This window comes from Capricornis sumatraensis, chromosome 1 (assembly GCF_032405125.1).
Source record: "Capricornis sumatraensis isolate serow.1 chromosome 1, serow.2, whole genome shotgun sequence".
NCBI lineage: Eukaryota > Metazoa > Chordata > Mammalia > Artiodactyla > Bovidae > Capricornis > Capricornis sumatraensis.
The window spans coordinates 216,803,562-216,827,061 of NC_091069.1; the positions used below are offsets into that span (position 1 = coordinate 216,803,562).

The window sequence follows — 23,500 nt, forward strand, 5'->3', positions numbered from 1 at the left end:
TTTAAATTGTTCATCTTCATTGCTTTTATTTCATTAATTTAAAAAATCCACATACACCCTGATTTTTAATCTTCAATGTCTTGCTTGTGTAATTAATGCAGTCTAAAATGTCCAGCCAGTCCATTCTAAAGGAGATCAACCCTGGGATTTCTTTGGAAGGAATGATGCTAAAGCTGAAGCTCCAGTACTTTGGACACCTCATGCGAAGAGTTGACTCACTGGAAAAGACTCTGATGCTGGGAGAGATTGGGGGCAGGAGGAGAAGGGGACGACCCAGGATGAGATGGCTGGATGGCGTCACGGACTCGATGGACGTGAGTCTGAGTGAACTTTGGGAGATGGTGATGGACAGGGAGGCCTGGCGTGCTGCGATTCATGGGGTCACAAAGAGTCGGACACGACTGAGCAACTGAACTGAACTGAACTGAAAATGTCTTTCTAAATGGCAGTTACAATGTATACTGTATACAATGTACACCTTGACTTTCCCTTTCAGATCCCCCAAATGCCAGTGACTATCCCAAAGTAAAATAAGGGAAATTATAACACAGAGACAGAGTTTTTACAATTTAAATTTATCCTACAAATTAAAACCAAACTACTTTTGCCAGGGGCACTACCAGAAGCTTTGGGGGGGGGGGGGGTCTGAAACTTAAGTATCATTTGAGTCACAGGAAATATGCCTGTATTGATAACTTTTAATTCTCTTCCTGAAAAATATAAGGCAAGACACATAGCTGCTGAGAGATAAGTAGCACAAAGAATTTTAAGCAGAATATTGAGGAATCAGAATAGTATTGGGGAAATCGAGGACCTGGTGTATAACACTCTATATGTAGATATAAAGATGAGGATTTTAAGGGTAAATAAGCAGCGGTAAAAGTAGCTAGATTATTGGTAAAGTCCTTTACAGAGAACAATTGAACATGAAAACAAGATGAATTTAGATCCTTACTTTACATCATTCACAAAAGTTAAAATGGATCACTGACTTAAATTTAAGACCTAAAACTCTAAAACCTTTAGAACAAACTACTGGAAAAAATCTTGTGACCTTTGGTTAAGCAGAATTCTTTGATACATTACCAAAAGCACAATCCATAAAAGAGAACATTAATTAAATTGTATTCCACTGAAAATAACCACTTTTGTTCTTCAAAAAGACACAATTATGAAAATGAAAAGATATGCCACAGCCTGGGAGAAAAATTTGCAAATCATATTTCAAATAACAGACTTGTAACCAGAACATACAAAGAACTCTTACAATCTGATAACAAGAAAACAAACCAGTGAAAAAATAGACAAAATAGTTTAATATATTTCAGCAAATAACCATGCAAATGGTTAATAAACATATGAAAAGATGCCCAACACCATTAGTCATTTTGGAAACACATATCAAAGCACAATGAAGTACAATTTCACAGCTTCTAGAATGGCTATTATAAAAAAAAGACAATAAAAAAAGTTGGCAAGAACAAAGAAAAAGTAGAATCTTCATTCCTGGTAGGAATATAGGTACAGCCACTTTGCAAAATAATTTGGTAGTTTCTTAAGAGTTAGATATCAATTTACCATCAGTTGTTTAGTTCAGTTCAGTCACTCAGTTCAGTTCAGTCGCGCAGTTTGGGTTCAGTTTACCCAAACTCATGTCCATTGAGTCGGTGATGCCATCTAACCATCTCATCCTCTGTCCTCCCCTTCTCCTCCTGCCTTCAATCCTTCCCAACATCAAGGTCTTTTCAAATGGGTCAGCTCTTCGCATCAGGTGGCCAAAATATCAGTTTCAGTTTCAACATCAGTCCTTGAAATGAACACCCAGGACTGGTCTTTAGGATGGACTGGTGGGATCTTCTTGCAGTCCAAGGGACTCTCAAGAGTCTTCTCCAACACCACAGTTCAAAAGCATCAATTCTTCGGCGCTCAGCTTTCTTTATAGTCCAACTCTCACATCCATACATGACCACTGGAAAAACCATAGCCTTGACTAGACGGACCTTTGTTGGCAAAGTAATGTCTCTGCTTTTTAATATGCTGTCTAGGTTAGTCATAACTTTCCTTCCAAGGAGTAAGCGTCTCTTAATTTCATGGCTGCAGTCACCATCTGCAGTGATTTTGGAGCCCAAGAAAATAAAGTCAGCCACTGTTTCCCCATCTATTTGCCATGAAGTGATGGAACCAGATGCCATGATTCATTTTCTGAATGTTGAGCTTCAAGCTAACTTTTTCATTCTCTTCTTTCACTTTCATCAAGAGGCTTTTTAGTTCCTCTTCACTTTCTGCCATAAGGGTGGTGTCATCTGCATATCTGAGGTTATTGATATTTCTCCCGGCAATTTTGATTCCAGCTTGTGCTTCTTCCAGCCCAGCATTTCTCATGATGTACTCTGCATATATGTTAAACAAGCAGGGTGACAATATACAGCCTGGACATACTGCTTTTCTTATTTGGAACCAGTCTGTTGTTCCATGTCCAGGTCTAACCATTGCTTCCTGACCTGCATACAGGTTTCTCAAGAGTCAGGTCAGGTGGTCTGGTATTCCCATCTCTTTAAGAATTATCCACAGTTTATTGTGATCCACACAAAGGCTTTGGCATGGTCAATAAAGCAGAAATAGATGTTTTTCTGGAACTTTCTTGCTTTTTCAAAGATCCAGCAGATGTTGGCAATTTGATCTCAGGTTCCTCTGCCTTTTCTAAAACCAGCTTGAATATCTGGAAGTTCACAGTTCATGTATTGCTGAAGCGTGGCCTTGAGAATTTTGAGCATTACTTTACTAGTGTGTGAAATGGTGCAATTGTGTGGTAGTTTGAGCATTCTTTGGCATTGCCTTTCTTTGGAATTGGAATGAAAATTGACCTTTTCCAGTCCTGTGGCCACTGTTGTTTTCCAAATTTGCTGACACATTGAGTGCAGCACTTTCACAGCTTCATCTTTTAGGATTTTAAATAACTCAACTGGAATTCATCACCTCCACTAGCTTTGTTCGTAGTGATGCTTTCTAAGGCCCACTTGACTTCACATTCCAGGATGTCTGGCTCTAGGTGAGTGATCACACCATCATGATTATCTGGGTCGTAAAGCTCTTTTTTGTACAGTTCTTCTGTGTATTCTTGCCACTTCTTCTTAATATCTTCTGCTTCTGTTAGGTCCCTACCATTTCTGTCCTTTATTGAGCCCATATTTGCATGAAATGTTCCCTTGATAGCTCTAACTTTCTTGAAGAGATCTCTAGTCTTTCCCATTCTGTTGTTTTCCTCTATTTCTTTGCATTGATCGCTGAGGAAGGCTTTCTTATCTCTTCTTGCTATTCTTTGGAACTCTGCATTCAGATGCGTATATCTTTCCTTTTCACCTTTGCTTTTCACTTCTCTTCTTTTCACAGCTACTTGTCAGGTCTCCTCAGACAGCCATTTTGCTTTTTTGCATTTCTTTTTCTTGGGGATGGTCTTGACCCCTGTCTCCTATACGATGTCACGAACATCTGTCCATAGTTCATCAGAGAATCTGTCTATCAGATCTAGGCCCCTAAATCTATTTCTCACTTCCACTGTATAATGATTAGGGATTTGATTCAGGTCATACCTGAATGGTCTAGTGGTTTTCCATACTTTCTTCAATTTAAGTTTGAATTTGGCTTGTTTGTTTTTCTTCTTTTTTTTAAAATAAATTTATTTATTTTAATTGGGGCTAATTACTTTACAATATTGTATTGGTTTTGCCATACATCAACATGAATCTACCATGGGTGTACACATGTTCCCCATCTTGAACCCCCCTCCCACCTCCCTCCCCATACCTAAGGAGTTCATGATCTGAGCCATAGTCAGCTTCCAGTCTTGTTTTTGCTGATTGTATATAGTTTCTTCATCTTTGGTTGCAAAGAATATAATCAATCTGATTTCAGTGTTGACTATCTGGTGTTGTCTATGTTTAGAGTCTTCTCGTGTTGTTGGAAGAGGGTGTTTGCTATGACCAGTTCATTCTCTACAACTCAGTAGTTCTGAATTATTGATACTTAGGTATTTACTCAAAAGAAATGAAACATACATCCACATAAAGTATGTGAATGTTTACAGTAGCAGTATTCTACCAACAAGCAGAAAAAACCCAAATGTCTCTCAACTAATAAATGCTAACAAATGTCTTTCAACTAATAAAAATAAAATGGGGTAAATTCATACAATGGAATACCATTTAGCAATGAAAAGGAAAAAATACAGCATAGATGAACATCAAAAATATCAGTGAAAGATATCAGATATAAAAGAACACATTGTAGGAGTCCACATAACTGAATTGTTCAGAAAAATACAAATCTATAAAAACAGGAAGAAGATAAGTAGTTGCCCAGGATTGGCGGTAAAGATAGAGATTAACAGCAAATGGCATGAGGGTCTCCTCAGCATTATTCAAATATTCTAATATTGGAAGTGGTAATGGTTGCACAACTCAGTAGGTTATCCACTTAAAAGTACATTATCCACTTAAAAGGTTGTAGATTTTGTAGTTTGTAACTTATATGTCAAAAAGCTATTTAAATATATAAGGTTATTAACTACAGTATCAAGGGTAGAAGACAAAGAGAAGTCCGAAATGGTTGGGAGAATCAGAAAAAAAAAGTAAATACTAGAAGTCTTAATGTGGCCGAAGAGTTGTTGTGAAAGTGAGAGATTTGGGGAGTTGGCTTTAAAATTTCAGAAATGACAGACTCTGTATTTATTTACAAATAAGAAAAATTAAAGGATAAGTGTATTTCAAACAATTTACAGAAGATTCACAATAGGAATCCTTTAAAAGAAAGCATTAGTCTAAAATATTTCAAATATAGATTGATTTGGAATATTGGAGTTATACACATGCATGCATGCTGAGTTGCTTCAGTCATGTCCAACTCTTTGCAACCTTATGGACTGCAACCTGCTAGGCTCCTCTATCCATGGGGTTCTCCAAGCAAGAATAGTGGAGTGGGTTGCCATTCCCTCTTTACATAAAGTGAAGTATACCTATATTTCACACTGTTTTTTAATATCTATTTTACAGGTTTTCAAAAGTTAATTTCCATTCTCAAAAGACACTTTAGTCTAAATAGCAGATGTGCTGAGCTAACTGAGGCAAACCACAGATACTCCTCCTCATCATCCCTTTGCAAGAGACAGGTTGGAAATGATGTCAGGGAAAATACAAAGCATGAAGAACACTTTGTTGCAGGCTAGGTGATTAAACCGGATCACAATTAAACAAATGAGAGGATAATTTAAAAAGAGCAAAGTGAATCAAAGACATAGTTCACTAATCCCTTGAAAGTTCCTTTTGGGCTCCACAGGTTAAGACGATTACATCTGAGTAGCTAAAGCTCAAGCTTTTTTCTTACCACCTTAAGAGAGAATACTATAAGCTCCTTTTCTTTATCCACAGCAAACTCAAAGTTTTATGTTCTAGTAGATACTTTTTAAATAAGCAGTAAACTAGTTTAAAACGAGCCTTTAGTAAGGCAACAAAATCACTGAACTCTACAACTTTGGGTTTGATTTTATTTCCACCTGATTGCTCTTTGCCATGCAAAGCACCTACTACTGAGAGCATTAATAAAACAAGTAATTACCTTTATTCATCAGTGACAAACTTTATTTACATTGTGTCTAGTTATATGGTTACTTTCAAAATTTTTAGTATGCTACTTTTAAAAATAAATCAGATCCCATACTCCCAATTAGGAGAAGGCAATAGCACCCCACTCCAATAGTCTTGCCTGGAAAATCCCATGGATGGAGGAGCCTCGTAGGCTGCAGTCCATGCTAAGGGTTGGACACGACTGAGCGACTTCCCTTTCACTTTTCACTTTCATGCATTAGGAGAAGGAAATGGCAACCCACTCCAGTGTTCTTGCCTGGAGAATCCCAGGGATGGGGGAGCCTGGTGGGCTGCCATCTATGGGGTCGCACAGAGTTGGACACGACTGAAGCGACTTAGCAGCAGCAGCATACTCCCAATTTGTGATCTTTTAGCTAGAAATATAAGGAAATGGCAACCCACTCCAGTATTCTTGCCTGGAGAATTCCATGGACAAGCCGGGAAGGCTGCAGTCCATGGGGTCACAAAAAATCGGACATGACTAAGTGACTAACTTTCACTTTCACATAAAAATCATAGATCTTTTGAAAGCATTTGAAAAAATAACCAGTAAGATGATGACAAAATTAGAACACAGAATAAAAATAGCATTTAAAGATGTATAAGTTTCTTCAAGAATTTAAAATACTACAAATTACATGTAAAATGTAAATAATAAAGACTAGCTGTATCAGTCCATAATGGCCATAATATTCAGAAGCAGCATTAATTATCTAATTTAGTCCTAGTCTAACCTTTGAAATGTAGTCAATCCTGCCATCCATAATGGCATTTATGGATAAAAAGATGGGTTTCCCTAGCAGACTTGGGCGAAAGCTATTGTTGGAGCCAAGATTGAATACTGATGGTCCTGACTAAAATGGAGAGTTGAGGTCACCTGGGTGGTATCCTGCTGGTTCAATATAGATTTCTAGGAAAAGGCAGAGATTTCTGATGACAAAAGTTACCATCTGTTTTGTGAGTAGACTCATTCATTCTTTCAAACATCAGTTTTGTGTAAGGTATTAATGAAACATAGATGGTTAACAGGTTTTCATCAGACACTCCATATAAATTATTAGTCAGATCATTTTTTAAACAGAAAAATATTTTTAAGAATAACTAGTAAAGTTTGGAAAAAATAAGAACATTAAAAATATTCACCTGGCATATTATTTTAGTCAACCTGAACCTGTGTCTATTTGTAATATTCATTTAACTTATTCCACTTTTCTAAGAGCTAAAAGTTACTCAATTTGAAAATTATTCATTCTTTCTGATATGTGCAATATATTTATTTTTAAAAAATACTTCCTATTTTTTTAGACTGTTGGGTTTTACCTTTAGTTATTATAAACCCTCTGAAGATTATATAAAAACAGATTTAACACCTTTTATGTTGGAAACTTCTAAATTTATAAGTCTATTACTATCCAGTTAGAAAATTTCTCCATTCTATTCTTTTCATGTCACTGAACTATCAGGAGATCACATGCACCAAGAAATACTGGTCAAGAGGAAAATGAATTAGTTACTGTGCTTTCATTCTAAATGACCCTGAAAATAAGAACAAGGTGTTTGCCTGATTTAAATGTTACTGGCAGGATTTTCCTGGTGGTCCAGTGGTTAAGAATCCACCTACCAATGCAGAGGGCATGGGTTCTTTGATTTCTGATTTGGGAAGATCCCACATTCTTCTGAGAAACTAAGCCTACGCACCACACACTGCTGAGCTCACAAGCTACAGCTACTGAAGCCCACACATGCTCTAGAGCCCTTGCTCCACAAGGAGAGAAGCCACTAGAATGAGAAGCTCCCACAACTGCAACAAGGACTCAGCACGTGCCCCTCAGCCCCCCAAAAGAGGTTACCAGTGAAAATATTCAGTTGACGTAATAGCTTTCAAAAAGTGTTTACATTTTTAGCAACACTATAACATTAAGCTATATAAAAACAGAAACTATATTATTAAAATGTGTTTGAATGTTTCTAAACTTAGTATTAAATGAGTGTATCTTTTCAATACTATAACTTTCCATTTTTTTTTAAGGAATCTTACTTACCTGAAGATTTGTGATTGCTTTTGTTTAATTTTTAACTCCTGTTGCAACTGACTCAATTCTTTCTGTACCCTCTGAAATTCATCTTGGTAACTTTTTAACTTCATGCTTGCATCTTGAATCCTAAAAATATAAATAAATAACTATTATAAATCTAAATATTTCCTCATCAGTACTTTATAAAAATTTAGAACCATTTTTTTTCATTTCAGCACTATTTACAATAGCCAGGACATGGAAGCAACCTAAATGTTCATCAGCAGAGGAATGGATGAAGATGTGGTACACATATATACATGGAATATTACTCAGCCATAAAAAAGAACAAAATAATACCATTTGCACCAACATGGATGGATCTAGAAATTGTCATACTGAGTGAAGTCAGACACAGAAAGACAAATATCATATAATATCACTTATATGTGGAATGTAAAAAAGGTGTATAAATGAACTTAGTTACAGAACAGAAGCAGAGTCACAAGATATAGAAGACAAACATACAGTTACCAGGGAATGAGGAGGGGGAGAAATAAATTGGGAGGTTGGGATTGACATGTACACAGTACTATATAAAAAATATTGGGTTGGCCAAAACATTTGTTTAGGTTTTTCCATATCATCTTATGGAAAAACCTGAATGAACGTTTTGGCCATCTCAATAAATAACTAATAAGAACCTAATAAGAATCTGTGTGTAGCAGAGGGACTTCTACTCAATACTCTTAATGGTTATACTGGAAAATAATATTTTAAAATGAGTGGATATATGTATATGTACAACTGATTCCTTTTGCTGTACACATGAAACTAACACAAGATCATAAATCAACTATACGCCAATAAAAATTTTTTAAATTAAATCTACTTTCAATAAAAATAAATAAAAGGAGAAAACTATGCCTCTTTTATAGGCAAAGTAAATGTATAGAAAAAGTATAGAGAGAAACATGCTGCTGCTGCTGCTGCTGCTAAATCACTTCAGTCGTGTCTGACTCTGTGCAACCCCATAGACAGCAGCCCACCAGGCTCCGCCATCCCTGGGATTCTCCAGGCAAGAACACTGGAGTGGGTTGCCATTTCCCTCTCCAAAGCATAAAAGTGAAAAGTGAAAGTGAAGTCGCTCAGTCATGTCCAACTCTTTGCAACCTCATGGATTGCAGTCTCCCAGGCTCCTCTGTCCATGGGATTTACCAGGCAAGAGTACTGGAGTGGGTTGCCATTGCCTTCTCCAGAGAAACATGCCAAATAGCCATTATCCCTGGGGAGAGAGTAGAACTGACAGGCAGGAGAAATGCAACAAATATTGAAGGGAAGCATAACTTGTACTCTTTATCTTCTGTATTGTTTGAATTTTTGCAATGAAGATGTATTTTTACTTGAAATACTAATTAAAATGTACCTAAACAAATAGTTTAACTTTTATCAAAGTAATACCTGTTAAATGTCAAATTTTACTGAGTTAGAAAAAATATTAATCATTTGCTTTTACCCCAATTTTTACTGCCAAAAATAACTACTTTCAAATTTTTTATTCTTGTATTTACCAGTACATTATTAAATAACATACTTACACTGTTAGTTCTTAAATTTCATTTTAGATATTACCTAGTGAATTACAAATCAGTTAAGATCTGGTTCTGCTACTTAACTGAGACCTGAATATGATGACTTAAATATACAGAAGTATATTATCTTACATAAGATGAACGTATTGGTAGCTAGTCCAATGCTGATATATGATAGCTTGAGTGTTATCAACACAGCCCCAGGATCCTTTCAACTCTCTGGTCTACTATAATTGGTGTGTGTTCATTATTCTCATGGTCTATGATAATGGCAAAAACACCAACCATTACTTTCCTATTCCAGACCACTAGCAGCAGAAGGCTCCTCTGTCCCTTTCAAGGAGATTTCCCGGAAGTACCTCTGTATACTTCTCCTGAATCTAAATATCTGACTGTTCCTAGCTGAAAGTGAATCTGAAAAATATAATGTTTTAATTGGAAAGATTAACCCCCAGATATATTCATAATTCTATTACAAAGGAAGAAAGAAGAATGTATGTTGGGATGGGTAGCTTGCAATCTCTAACACAATCCTAAAAAGAATTAACCCTCCTATACATACCTACACACCTACAGAGACATATACATATGCACACATACCACACGCACACACATACACCACATGCACACAGACTGAGCCTTCTTCCCCTCATCCTTCCAATATAGTTAAAATAATCTTTCTATCTAGTGTTGATATTATTCAACCTAGTGTGCTACATGTTATGCCATGATCACATTTTTTCTTTACCATATGTTTATTTCTATATAATCTAGTATTTTAAAGTTTTTTTAATTATGAAAGTATGATAACATATTTACAGGAGACTTGGAAAATACAGGACAAGGTTATATATAACCCATGTCCCTTATACCTCCTGCATTGGCAGGGGTGGAGCAGGAAAAATTTAAAATAAGCCTAGTACATTTTATGATGCTGAAAGTAAGGAAGAGTTCAAGGGAAGACAGAGACATGTTAAAGGGCACAGGTGCCATGTGAAAGAGCTCCTAATGGCTGAACTGGAATGACTGAGCAACAAAATATATAACTGTAATATTGGGTTCAGTTCAGTTCAGTTCAGTTCAGTCGTTCAGTCGTGTCTGACTCTTTGCGACCCCATGAATTGCAGCACGCCAGGCTTCCCTGTCCACCACCATCTCCCGGAGTTCACTCAGACTCACGTCCATCGAGTCCGTGATGCCATCCAACCATCTCATCCTCTCTCATCCCCTTCTCCTCCTGCCCCCGTCTCTCCCAGCATCAGTTTTTTCCAATGAGTCAACTCTTCGCATGAGGTGTCCAAAGTACTGGAGCTTCAGCTTCAGCATCATTCCTTCCAAAGAAATCCCAGGGCTGATCTCCTTCAGAATGGACTGGGTGGATCTCCTTGCAGTCCAAGGGACCCTCAAGAGTCTTCTCCAACACCACAGTTCAAAAGCATCAATTCTTCGGCACTCAGCCTTCTTCACAGTCCAACTCTCACATCCATACATGACCACAGGAAAAACCATAGCCTTGACTAGGCGGACCTTAGTCAGCAAAGTAATGTCTCTGCTTTTGAATATACTATCTAGGTTGCTCATAACTTTTCTTCCAAGAAGTAAGCATCTTTTAATTTCATGGCTGCAATCACCATCTGCAGTGATTTGGGAGTCCAAACAAATAAAGTCTGCCACTGTTTCCACTGTTTCCCCATCTATTTCCCATGAAGTGATGGGACCAGATGCCATGATCTTCGTTTTCTGAATGTTGAGCTTTAAGCCAACTTTTTCACTCTCCTCTTTCACTTTAATCAAGAGGCTTTTTAGCTCCTCTTCACTTTCTGCCATAAGGGTGGTGTCATCTGCATATCTGAGGTGATTGATATTTCTCCCGGCAATCTCGATTCCAGCTTGTGTTTCTTCCAGTCCAGCGTTTCTTATGATGTACTCTGCATATAAGTTAAATAAGCAGGGTGACAATATACAGCCTTGACGTACTCCTTTTCCTATTTGGAACCAGTCTGTTGTTCCACGTCCAGTTCTAACTGTTGCTTCCTGACCTGCATATAGATTTCTCAAGAAGCAGGTTAGGTGGTCTGGTATTCCCATCTCTTGAGGAATTTTCCACAGTTTATTGTGATTCACACAGTCAAAGGCTTTGGCATAGTCAATAAACCAGAAATAGATGTTTTTTCTGGAACTCTCTTGCTTTTTCCATGATCCAGAGGATGTTGGCAATTTGATCTCTGGTTCCTCTGCCTTTTCTAAAACCAGCTTGAACATCAGGGAGTTCACGGTTCACGTATTGCTGAAGTCTGGCTTGGAGAATTTTGAGCATTACTTTACTAGCATGTGAGATGAGTTTTAACCCACAAAATAAAAGTAAGTGAACCCATACTGACATAAACAAATAATGTAATAGTTAAATAGGAGAGAAGAAACAGTTGTTCCTTACAGAAAAACTCTGATTAAAAAATATAGAAGGAATGAGAAAAAGAAAAAGCATTAGAAGAGAACAATAATAACTGCTGTAAGCAAAATCTATGGTAAAAAGTAGGTGAAAGTTTAAGGAGAAATAGAATATTTGAATATTCTCAAAGTTTCTACCCCCAAACATTTATTAATTATAAATGGAAAAATAATAATTTTTCAATGGAGGAAGCTGGAAATACCACCTCAGCCAAGTGATCAAGGTTCAACATCATCTGCAAAAATACATACTAAGGTTATATACACTTTGATTTGATACACTGGAAAGGGCACATCATTTCTGTAGCATTCTTGTTTAAAAATTAATCTCTATAAAATTATGGGTAAACATCAGACAAACCCAAATTGAGGGGATTCTACAAAACAACTGACCAGTTCTCTTCAAAAACCTCCAGTCACAAAAGACAAAGAAAGACTGTCACAGATCAAAGAAGATTAAAAAGATATGAGGTCTAATTGCGATCAGTGACCCCAAATTGAATCGTGAACCAGAAAAAAGATGTCAGTGGAAAAACTGATAAGATCAAACAAAATCTGTAGGTTAGTTAATAGTATTATACCAATGCTAATTTCTTAGATTTTATAATTTTACCAAATTTATGGAAGGTGTTAACATTAGAGGGGCTTGGTATATGAGAAAATGCTGTACTATTTTTGCAACTTTCTATAAGTCTACAATTATTTCAAAATAAAAAGTTATAAAATCACTTGTATATATTTAATGAATAATTTGTACATGTGAATGTATCTGTGTTACAAACTATGTTGTAAAAAGGTGGATATACATTAAATTTTAGAAGTTATGCAATTTTTATATAAAAAAATGAAACACCTTCATGGTCAATATTAGAGAAACATTAAGTAACCTATGTTCCTATGGAATACTATATTTAAAAAAAAGAATGAAGTAGATTTTTATGTTCTGGCATGGAAAGAATGCCAAGACTTAACAAGAAATAAACAAAAAGCAAGTTGCAATTTACAGGTCAACAAGGGTTTCCAAACACTCTTGTGTGAATGTAAATTACACAACTACTTTGACTAAATAGTAGGATCTATGAAGCCTGGCCATATGCATAATGCCATGACCCAGAATTTCCACACCTGGTACATATCCAATAGAAAAATGTGCTCAAATGTTTACCAAAGACATGCATACAAATGTCATGGCAGCACTGATTTTAATAGCCCCAAAGTGTGAACACCCAAATGCTTATTCACAGCAGAATAGATAAATCCATCATGGTATATTCATACCATGGAAAACTGAACAGCAATAAGAATGAACGAACAGCAGTTACCCATAACAAGATGAGATGCATCTCACAAACATAATGCTAAGTAAAGAAAATTAGGCAAAAGAATACATAATCTATTATTCCATTTACATAAAGTTCAAAAATAGGCAAAATTAATCCATGGTGTTATAAGTCAAGGCTAGTTTCCTTTAAGTGGGTGACTAAGATAAGTACAAGAGGGATTCTAGGGGGATGTCAATGTTCAGTTTCATGATATGGGTGCTGATTACATGAGAAATTCACTTTGTGAAATTTAGTTTTAGCTGTACATGTATTATTTGTGCATTTTTCTCTTATATATGTTATACTTCAATAAAAGTTCATAAAAATAAAATAAAATTAGAATTAAAAAAGCACCTAATCTCATTATATGTGTTTATCTAAGGTTGATAAATTGGTCAAAAAGCCCAGAAATATTTGAAGAAAATTTAATCTCATTAGTATATTTGGGGGTTAAATGAAATTTGTATAAACATTCCTTAATAAAACATGTGGAATATAGCCAATATTTTATAATAACTGTAAATGGAGTATAACCTTTAAAATTGTATGAAAAATTAAATTCTTTTAAAAAGCCCATTTCAGCTATTAAGATTTACCCAGAAAAGAATTCTAGGACTTCCCTGGTGGTTCAGTGGATGGGAGTCCACCTGCCAATGCAGGAGATACAGGTTTGATCACTGGTCCAGGAAGATTCCACATGCCGCAGAGCAACTCAGCCCATGAACACAACTACTGAGCCTGAGGTGTAGAGCCCACGAGCCACAACTTCTGAGCCTGTGTGCTGCAACTACTGAAGACGGTGTGCCTAGAGACTGTACTCCACAAGAGAAGCCACCATAACGAGAAGCTCGCACACACAGTGAAGAGTAGCCCCCACCCAACTCACCACAACTAGAGAAAGCTGAAACAAAAAAGAAAGAAAGAAAGCAACAAATACCCAGCACAGCCAAAAAAAATAAATATTTTTTTTAAAAGGAACTTGAAGATTTTTTTTTACAAACATTTTCCTATTTGTAATTAGGAAAAGAATGCACATTAAAACTTTATAACGTCATATTCCCCAAATGAATATTACTTGCAAATCACATCTCAAGCCCTCTGATAACACTCCCTGAAAAGTTAGGTCACGTTAGTTCACTCTGTTTTGTCTTTGCTAATGCTACTTTACTTCTTTCAATCAAACTGATATGGCTAAAAGTGATATGCATGAAAGGTATTAATGTTCACTTTTATTGTATACATTATATTGTTTATGAAATAAATAATTCATAAAATATTTTAATCCAATATGTACTATGCAAGCACATGGTTTTCTCTAAGAGTCATAATTCTGCATGGAATTTGAACACTATGTTGATTCATGTGAGGACATGCTGTTGTCTAGTGAGAGGGTGTTCCTGAAAACAGTAAGACCAACAGCATGTTCTAGTGGACAGAGTTCTGTACTGGGAGTTAGATGACTTGTATTATAACCCTCTTGCCAATGCAACCATGAGAACAACACAGTTATTCCCCTTATCTATTTTCCAGTTTTTCTCTTAGCCAACTTGATTAAAATGGATTGTGGTAAGAATCACAGAGTTCTAAAACAAATTCGGGAAAGGTATTATTGTCTCTTCTTACATATTTTCATTTGGATCATTCTTTATCAGTGTTATTCATAATAAAAATATTCTAAAGGAAAATACTTTTAAATGTCCTTTTAACGTCCCTCCATTCTGTAGTCAAATGCTTTAGAAAAGACAACAAGAAAGCCAATCACATCATTGGGTATTTTACCACGTGAAACCTAAACTTCTTTTTGTCAAGGTCCTGGCTTGAAGGATTCACTTATTTTTAGTCTTTCCATCAAACTGGTTTTGCAGCAATTTGAGATGACAGATGGAAGTTCAAGGTATGAAAAAAATAGAGTGGAGGATTTTCAGGATTGTGTCCTACCAAGAACTGACAGGAAAAGGCATCTAACTATCAAGGGGAAAATTAGAATTGCAACAGAGAAATCAATCAAAACAAGATAGTACTTCAAGAGTTCTTGGGAAATGGATTTTAGACATTGACATATGACTACCAGAAGTGGCTGCTGTAACCAGTCTATTGGAATCAATCACTATCTAAATGCATCCAGAAAATTACATTACCTTTCCAGAAAACAGACAATGAGAGTGGGAAGCCCACGTATGTAGGTAGGTAAATCACGTAGGATTCAATTAAACTAGAAAGAATTCTTATTTTGCAGAGAAAAGTCATAAGCACTCTGTAAAACCCCAGAGGCAGAACCCAAGCTCCTTTGCCTACTATCAAGACCTATGGCAACTTCAAAAATGTCAACAAGAGATGACACAGGAGTGGAAATGTCACTAACATATAAGTTCTACTGTATAGAAGAGTAGCAATATTTAAGACAAAATTATTTGTGAACACAATTTCCTCTTGCATGGCATTCTATTCCTTTTATTTTTAAAAATTAGTGTGATATTTATATCTTACTACAAACGTTCTAACTTGGTTATCAAAATATATTCTTCTGCTAAAGTAGTTTTACTTTTATCCTGAAGAGTCATTACCCTGGTTCAGTTCAATTCAGTTGCTCAGTAGTGTCTGACTCTTTGCGACCCCATGGACTGCAGCACACCAGGCTTCCCTGTCCATCACCAACTCCTGGAGCCTACTCAAACTCATGTCCATCGCGCTAGTGATGCCATCCAACCATCTCATACTCTGTCGCTCCCTCTCCTCCCACCTTCGATCATTCCCAGCATCAAGGAGTTTTCCAGTGAGTCAGTTCTTCCCATCAGGTGGCCAGAGTATTGGAGTTTCAGCTTCAGCATCAGTCCTTCCAATGAATATTCAGGACTGATTTCCTTTAAGACTGGTTGGATCTCCTTGCTGTCCAAGGGACTCTCAAGAGTCTTCTCCGACATCACATTTCAAAGCAAAAATTCTTCGGCGCTCAGCTTTCTCTATAGCCCAAGTCTGACATCCATACATGACTACTGGAAAAACCAGAGCTTTGACTAGATGGACCTTTGTTGGCAAAGTAACGTCTCTGCTTTTTAATATGCTTTCTAGATTGGTCATAGCTTTTCTCCCAAGAAACAAGCGTCTTTTAATTACATGGCTGGAGTCACCATCTGCAGTGATTTTGTAGCCCAAGAAAATGAATTCTGTCAGTTTCCACTGTTTCCCCATCTATTTGCCAAGAAGTGATGGGACCAGATACCATGATCTTAGTTTTCTGAATGTTGAGTTTTAAGCCAGTTTTTTAAACTCTCCTCTTTCACTTTCATCAAGAGGCTCTTTAGTTCTTCTTCACTTTCTGCCATAAGGGTGGTGTCATCTGCATATCTGAGGTTATTGACATTTCTCCCAGCAATCTTGATTCCAGCTTGTGCTTTATCCAGCCTGACATTTTGCATGATGTACTCTGCATATAAGTTAAATAAGCAGGGTGACAATATACAGCCTTGACATATTCCTTTCCTGTTTGGAACCAGTCTGTTTTTTCATGTCCAGTCCTAACTGTTGCTTCTTGACCGGCATACAGAATCTCTAGAGGCAGGCCAGGTGGTCTGGTACTCCCATCGCTTTAAGAATTGTCCACAGTTTGTTGTGATCTACACAAGTCAAAGGCTTTGGCATAGTCAATAAAGCAAAAGTAGATTTTTTTTTTGAATTCTTTTGCTTTTTCAATGATCCAGTGCATGTTGGCAATTTGATCTCTGATTTCTCTGCCTGTTCAAAGCCCATCTTGAACATCTATAAGTTCTCGGTTCACGTACTATTGAAGCCTGGCTTGGAGAATTTTGAGCATTACTTTGCTAGTGTGTGAAATGAGTGCAATTATGCAGTAGTTTGAATATTCTTTGGCATTGCCTTTCTTTCGGATTGAATGAAAACTGACCTTGTCCAGTCCTGGCCACTGCTGAGTTTTCCAAATTTGCTGGCATATTGAGTGCAGCACTTTCACAGCATCACCTTTCAGGATTTGAAATAGCTCAACTGGAATTCCATCACCTCCACTAGCTTTGTTCATAGTGATGCTTTCTAAAGCCCACTTGACTTCACGTTCCAGGATGTCTGGCTCTAAGTGAGTGATCACACCATCATGATTATCTTGGTCATGAAGATCTTTCTTGTACAGTTCTTCTGTGTATTCTTGCCCCTTCTTCTTAATATCTTCTGCTTAATATCTTCTGCTTCTGTGTCCACACCATTTCTGTCCCTTATCGAGCCTATCTTTGCATGAAATGTTCCCTTGGTATCTCTAATTTTCTTGAAGAGATCTCTAGTTTTTCCTTTCTATTGTTTCACTCTATTTCTTCGCATTGATCACTGAGAAAGGCTTTCTTATCTCTTCTTGCTATTCTTTGGAACTCTGCATTCAGGTGGATATATCTTTCCTTTTCTCCTTTGCATTTAGCTTCTCTTCTTTCTCAGCTATTTGTAATGCCTTGTCAGACAACCATTTTGCCTTTTTGCATTTCTTTTTCTTGGGGATGGTCTTGATCACTGCCTCCTGTACAATGTCATGAACCTCTGTCCATAGTTCTTCAGGCACTCTGTCTCTCAGATCTAATCCCTTGAATCTAGCTGTCACTTTTACTGTATAATCATAAGGAATTTGATTTAGGTCATACCTGAATGGTCTAGTGGTTTTCCCTAGTTTCTTCAATTTTAGTCTGAATTTGGCAATAAGAAGTTCATGATCTGAGCCACAGTCAGTGCCTGCTCTTATCTTTGCTGACTGTATAGAGTTTCTCCATCTTTGGCTGCAAAGAATATAATCAATCTGATTTCAGTATTGAACATCTGATGATGTACATGTGTAGAGTCTTCTCTTGTGTTGTTGGAAGAGGGTGTTTGCTATGACCAGTGGATTGCACATTGACCCTGTACAATGCATTCCTTAATAGTTCAACTCCTTCAGAAACGTGCTTGCCTTATTGAGTTAAGGATCAGGAATACTTAGCTTTGCTAATAGGAAAGGCTCTCAAAAGTCTAATATTAAAAGTCTAATGTCTAAAATCTAAAACACATTCATATTCATTCCCTCCTCTTTCCTTTCCCCTCTGTCTCTGTCTCTCCCCACCCTCTCCCAACATGGTGAGAGAAAGGTATCTTGCATTGTATTGAATCAACATTGCTTGCTTAAATTAACCTCATGTGAGTTTTATTCAGTCTTTGATTATTCACTTATTTCCCCCTGGTCTCTTTAATATGCACAGAGTGTATTAAAACAATAGATCTTCTTTTGACTAAATATGATAAGCTTCACTAGTAGTACAGAAACTGAAAATGGCTCAGTCGTGTCTTTGTAACCCCATGGACTATATACAGTCCATGGAATACTCCAGGCCAGATTACTGGAGTAGGTAGCCTTTCCCTTCTCCAGGGGATCTTCCCAACCCAGGGATAGAACCCAGGACTCCTGCATTGCAGGTGGATTCTTTCCCAGCTGAGCCACAAGGGAAGCCCAAGAATACTGGACCATTCTTGCCTATCCCTTTTCCAGCGAATCTTCCCAACACAGGAATCAAATGGGGGTCTACTGCATTGCAGGTTGATTCTTTACCAACTGAGCTATCAGGGAAGAACCTAGTGAAGAAACAGATGTTAAAACTCTAAACCCTGACTTAATAAAAACCCAAGACACATATTTTAGAGTTGATGTATACACTTCACAAAACAGAGGCAAAATGTTTTACTGTATTTTTATTGAAAGTAAAGAAATAAAAGACAATTTAGAGAAAAAATGAAATCTCCATTGTTTTAAAGTGTTCTTAATAAAATCACATTACTCATATAAAACACAGTTTTACATAATGGGCTTCTCTGGTAGCTCAGATGGTAAAGACTCTGCCCGCAATGCAGGAGACCTGGGTTCACTCCCTAGGTTGGGAAGGTCCCCTGGAGAAGGGCATGGCAACACATTCCAAGTATTCTACTCTGGAGAATTACATGGAGAGAGGAACCTGATGGGCTACAGTCCAGGGACTCATAAAGAGTTGGACACGACTGAGTGACTAACACTTTCACTTTCACTATCACTTTAAGTACTCTAAATAAAAATTACCTATTTATTCTTTAATGCAAGAACTTAACATTTCTTATTTCCATAACTGTTCTCTCCTAGTAGTTTAGGTAGCAAGTTCAGTTCAGTTCAGTCCCTCAGTTGTGTCCGACTCTTTGTGACCTCATGAATCACAGCACGCCACACCTCCCTGTTCATCACCATCTCACGGAGTTCACTCAGACTCACGTCCATCGAGTCCATGATGCCATCCAGCCATCTCACCCTCGGTCATCCCCTTCTCCTCCTGCCCCCATCTCTCCCAGCATCAGAGTCTTTTCCAATGAGTCAACTCTTCGCATGAGGTGGCCAAAGTACTGGAGCTTCAGCTTCAGCATCATTTCTTCCAAAGAAATCCCAGGGCTGATCTCCTTCAGAATGGACTGGGTGGATCTCCTTGCAGTGCAAGGGACTCTCAAGAGTCTTCTCCAACACCACAGTTCAAAAGCATCAATTCTTCGGCACTCAGCCTTCTTCACAGTCCAACTCTCACATCCATACATGACCACAGGAAAAACCATAGGCTTGACTAGATGGACCTTAGTCGGCAAAGTAATGTCTCTGCTTTTGAATATACTATCTAGGTTGCTCATAACTTTTCTTCCAAGAAGTAAGCATCTTTCAATTTCATGGCTGCAGTCACCATCTGCAGTGATTTTGGAGCCCCCAAAAAATGAAGTCGGACACTGTTTCTACTGTTTCCCCATCTACTTCCCATGAAGTGATGGGACCAGATGCCATGATCTTTGTTTTCTGAATGTTGAGCTTTAAGCCAACTTTTTCACTCTCCTCTTTCACTTTCATCAAGAGGCTTTTTAGCTCCTCTTCACTTTCTGCCATAAGGGTGGTGTCATCTGCATATCTGAGGTGATTGATATTTCTCCCGGCAATCTCGATTCCAGCTTGTGTTTCTTCCAGTCCAGCGTTTCTTGTGATGTACTCTGCATATAAGTTAAATAAGCAGGGTGACAATATACAGCCTTGACGTACTCCTTTTCCTATTTGGAACCAGTCTGTTGTTCCATGTCCAGTTCTAACTGTTGCTTCCTGACCTGCATACAGATTTCTCAAGAAGCAGGTTAGGTGGTCTGGTATTCCCATCTCTTGAGGAATTTTCCACAGTTTATTGTGATCCACACAGTCAAAGGCTTTGGCATAGTCAATAAACCAGAAATAGATGTTTTTCTGGAACTCTCTTGCTTTTTCCATGATCCAGAGGATGTTGGCAATTTGATCTCTGGTTCCTCTGCCTTTTCTAAAATCAGCTTGAACATCAGGGAGTTCACGGTTCACGTATTGCTGAAGTCTGGCTTGGAGAATTTTGAGCATTACTTTACTAGCATGTGAGATGAGTGCAATTGTGCAGTAGTTTGAGCATTCTTTGGCATTGCCTTTCTTTGGAATTGGAATGAAAACTGACCTTTTCCAGTCCTGTGGCCACTGCTGAGTTTTCCAAACTTGCTGGCATATTGAGTGCAGCACTTTCACAGCATCATCTTTCAGGATTTGAAACAGCTCAACTGGAATTCCATCACCTCCACTAGCTTTGTTCATAGTGATGCTTTCTAAGGCCCACTTGACTTCACTTTCCAAGATGTCTAGCTCTAGATTAGTGATCACATCATCATGATTATCTGGGTTGTGAAGATCTTTTTTGTACAGTTCTTCCGTGTATTCTTGCCACCTCTTCTTAATATCTTCTGCTTCTGTTAGGTCCATACCATTTGTGTCCTTTATCGAGCCCATCTTTGCATGAAATGTTCCCTTGGTATCTCTAATTCTCTTGAAGTGATCTCTAGTCTTTCCCATTCTGTTGTTTTCCTCTATTTCTTTGCATTGATCGCTGAAGAAGGCTTTCTTATCTCTTCTTGCTATTCTTTGGAACTCTGCATTCAGATGCTTATATCTTTCCTTTTCTCATTGATAAATAATCTTCTATTGACTGGGGGCTTCCCTGGTGGCTGAGGTTAAAGCGTCTGCCTCCAATGTGGAAGACCTGGGTTTGATCCCTGGGTCAGGAAGATCCCCTAGAGAAGGAAATGGTAACCCACTCCAGTATTCTTGCCTGGAGAATCCCATGGATGGAGAAGCCTGGTAGGCTACAAAGGGGGTCACAAAGAGTCAAACACGACGATCGACTTTAGTTTTAGCAGCATAGTAGGCATTGATAAGTATTCTTCTATTGATTAACCAACCCTAAAGGATGAACAAGCATATAAAATCCTTGGATATCATCTTTTTTCACTTATTAATAGTAGTTACCTACCGTTTGGTCCACCTAATATAATTTTCTTTTGGGACTCATCAGTGCTTTATCCAAGAAATTGCCTCTTTCTACCCAACTCTTACAGTTTCAACCATTCATATGACTGCCACAGAAATTTCCATGTTCTTTGACCCAACCCCAGTGGCTTAGTGGAAGAAATATCTGCCCTAAACTGGGTAAGAACTCTTCAGTTCAGTTCAGTTCAGTCGCTCAGTCATGTCCGACTCTTTGCGACCCCATGAATCACAGCACACCAGGCCTCCCTGTCCACCACCAACTCCCGGAGTTCACTCAAACTCACATCCATCGAGTCCATGATGCCATCCAGCCATCTCATCCTCTGTCGTCCCCTTCTCCTCCTGCCCCCAATCCCTCCCAGCATCAGAGTCTTTTCCAGTCAGTCAACTCTTCACATGAGGTGGCCAAAGTACTGGAGTTTCAGCTTCAGCATCATTCCTTCCAAAGAAATCCCAGGGCTGATCTCCTTCAGAATGGACTGGGTGGATCTCCTTGCAGTGCAAGGGACTCTCAAGAGTCTTCTCCAACACCACAGTTCAAAAGCATCAATTCTTCAGCACTCAGCCTTCTTCACAGTCCAACTCTCACATCCATACATGACCACTGGAAAAACCAGAGCCTTGACAAGATGGACCTTTGTTGGCAAAGTAATGTCTCTGCTTATCCAGGATTATTTTCTTGGGCTATGTCCCATGGCTGTGTAACAGCAGGCAGTCTCTCTTAAGAATGAAAACTTAGGCATTGTGGGCAACAACTTTTCCTTTAGCTAAAAAAATACAATCTGCAGTTTAAGAGAATAAAGGCAAAATACAAAGAAAAGTAGAAATGAAAGATCAAAAAAAGGAAAATCTTAGGGGTGGTCATGTCTTTGTTCAGGTTATTCCTGAAGCCTAGCTTCATAGATCCTTCCACTGTTCAAATTTTCCTTGAAATCTGTGATCTAGTAAACACTTTCTGCGTATGTTACTTCAAGCTAGATTTTAATCACTTACGGCCAAGAGTCTTAACTAATAGTGTTTGAGGACCAAATGCTTTATACCAATCCTTAAGAATAAAAGACATATACATAAGCAAATGACAATAAGTAGGCAAACCAGAAAAAAATAAATATTCTGAGTAAAAAAAATTTTTTTAACATACATCACTAGAAGTCAGAGAAATGAAAACTGAAAAAATATTTTAATCTAATAAATTAACAAAGATTTAACAAAAATGAGTATATTTAATATTTACAAGTTATAATGAAACAGAATTCTCTAACACCATTTCTAGAAGTATAAAATTTCATGTTTTTGTAACACATTTTGAAACTATGGATTCAGTTCAGTTCAGTCACTCAGTCGTGTCCAACTCTTTGTGACCCCATGAACCACAGCACACCAGGCCTCCTTGTCCATCACCAACTCCTGGAGTTCACCCAAACCCATGTCCACTGAGCTGGTGATGCCATCCAACCATCTCATACTCTGTTGTCCTCTTCTCCTCCTGCCCTCAATCATCCCCAGCATCAGACTCTTTTCAAATGAGTCAGCTCTTCGCATCAGGTGGCCAAAGTATTAGAATTTCAGCTTCAACATCAGTCCTTCCAATAAATATTCATAATTGATTTCCCTTAGGATTGACTAGTTGAATTTCCTTACAGTCCAAGGGACTTTCAAGAGTCTTCTCCAACACCACAGTTCAAAAGCATCACTTCTTCGGCACTCAGCCTTCTTCACAGTCCAACTCTCACATCTATACATGACCACTGGAAAAACCATAGCCTTGACTAGACGGACCTTTGTTGCCAAAGTAATGTCTCTGCTTTTGAATATGCTGTCTAGGTTGGTCATAACTTTTCTTCCAAGGAGTAAGCATCTTTTAATTTCATGGCTGCAATCACCATCTGCAGTGATTTTGGAGCCCAGAAAAACAAAGTCAGCCACTATTTCCACTGTTTCCCCATCTATCTCCCATAAAGTGATGGGACCAGATGCCATGATCCTCGTTTTCTGAATGTTGAGCTTTAAGCCAACTTTTTCACTCTCCTCTTTCACTTTCATCAAGAGCTCTTTAGTTCTTCTTCACTTTCTGCCATAAGGGTGGTGTCATCTGCATATCTGAGGTTATTGATATTTCTCCCGGCAATCT

The 23,500-nt window shown here is 37.9% G+C and overlaps 1 protein-coding gene across 1 annotated transcript in view; it reads right to left on the bottom strand.

The window, feature by feature from the left end:
- LEKR1 (leucine, glutamate and lysine rich 1) overlaps positions 1–23,500 on the bottom strand; it is a 224,946-nt gene that overhangs the window by 144,655 nt on the left and 56,791 nt on the right. Inside the window, exon 3 of the mRNA XM_068988656.1 lies at positions 7,682–7,801. Coding sequence (XP_068844757.1) covers positions 7,682–7,801 — 120 coding nt within the window. The remainder of the gene's footprint in view (positions 1–7,681; positions 7,802–23,500) is intronic.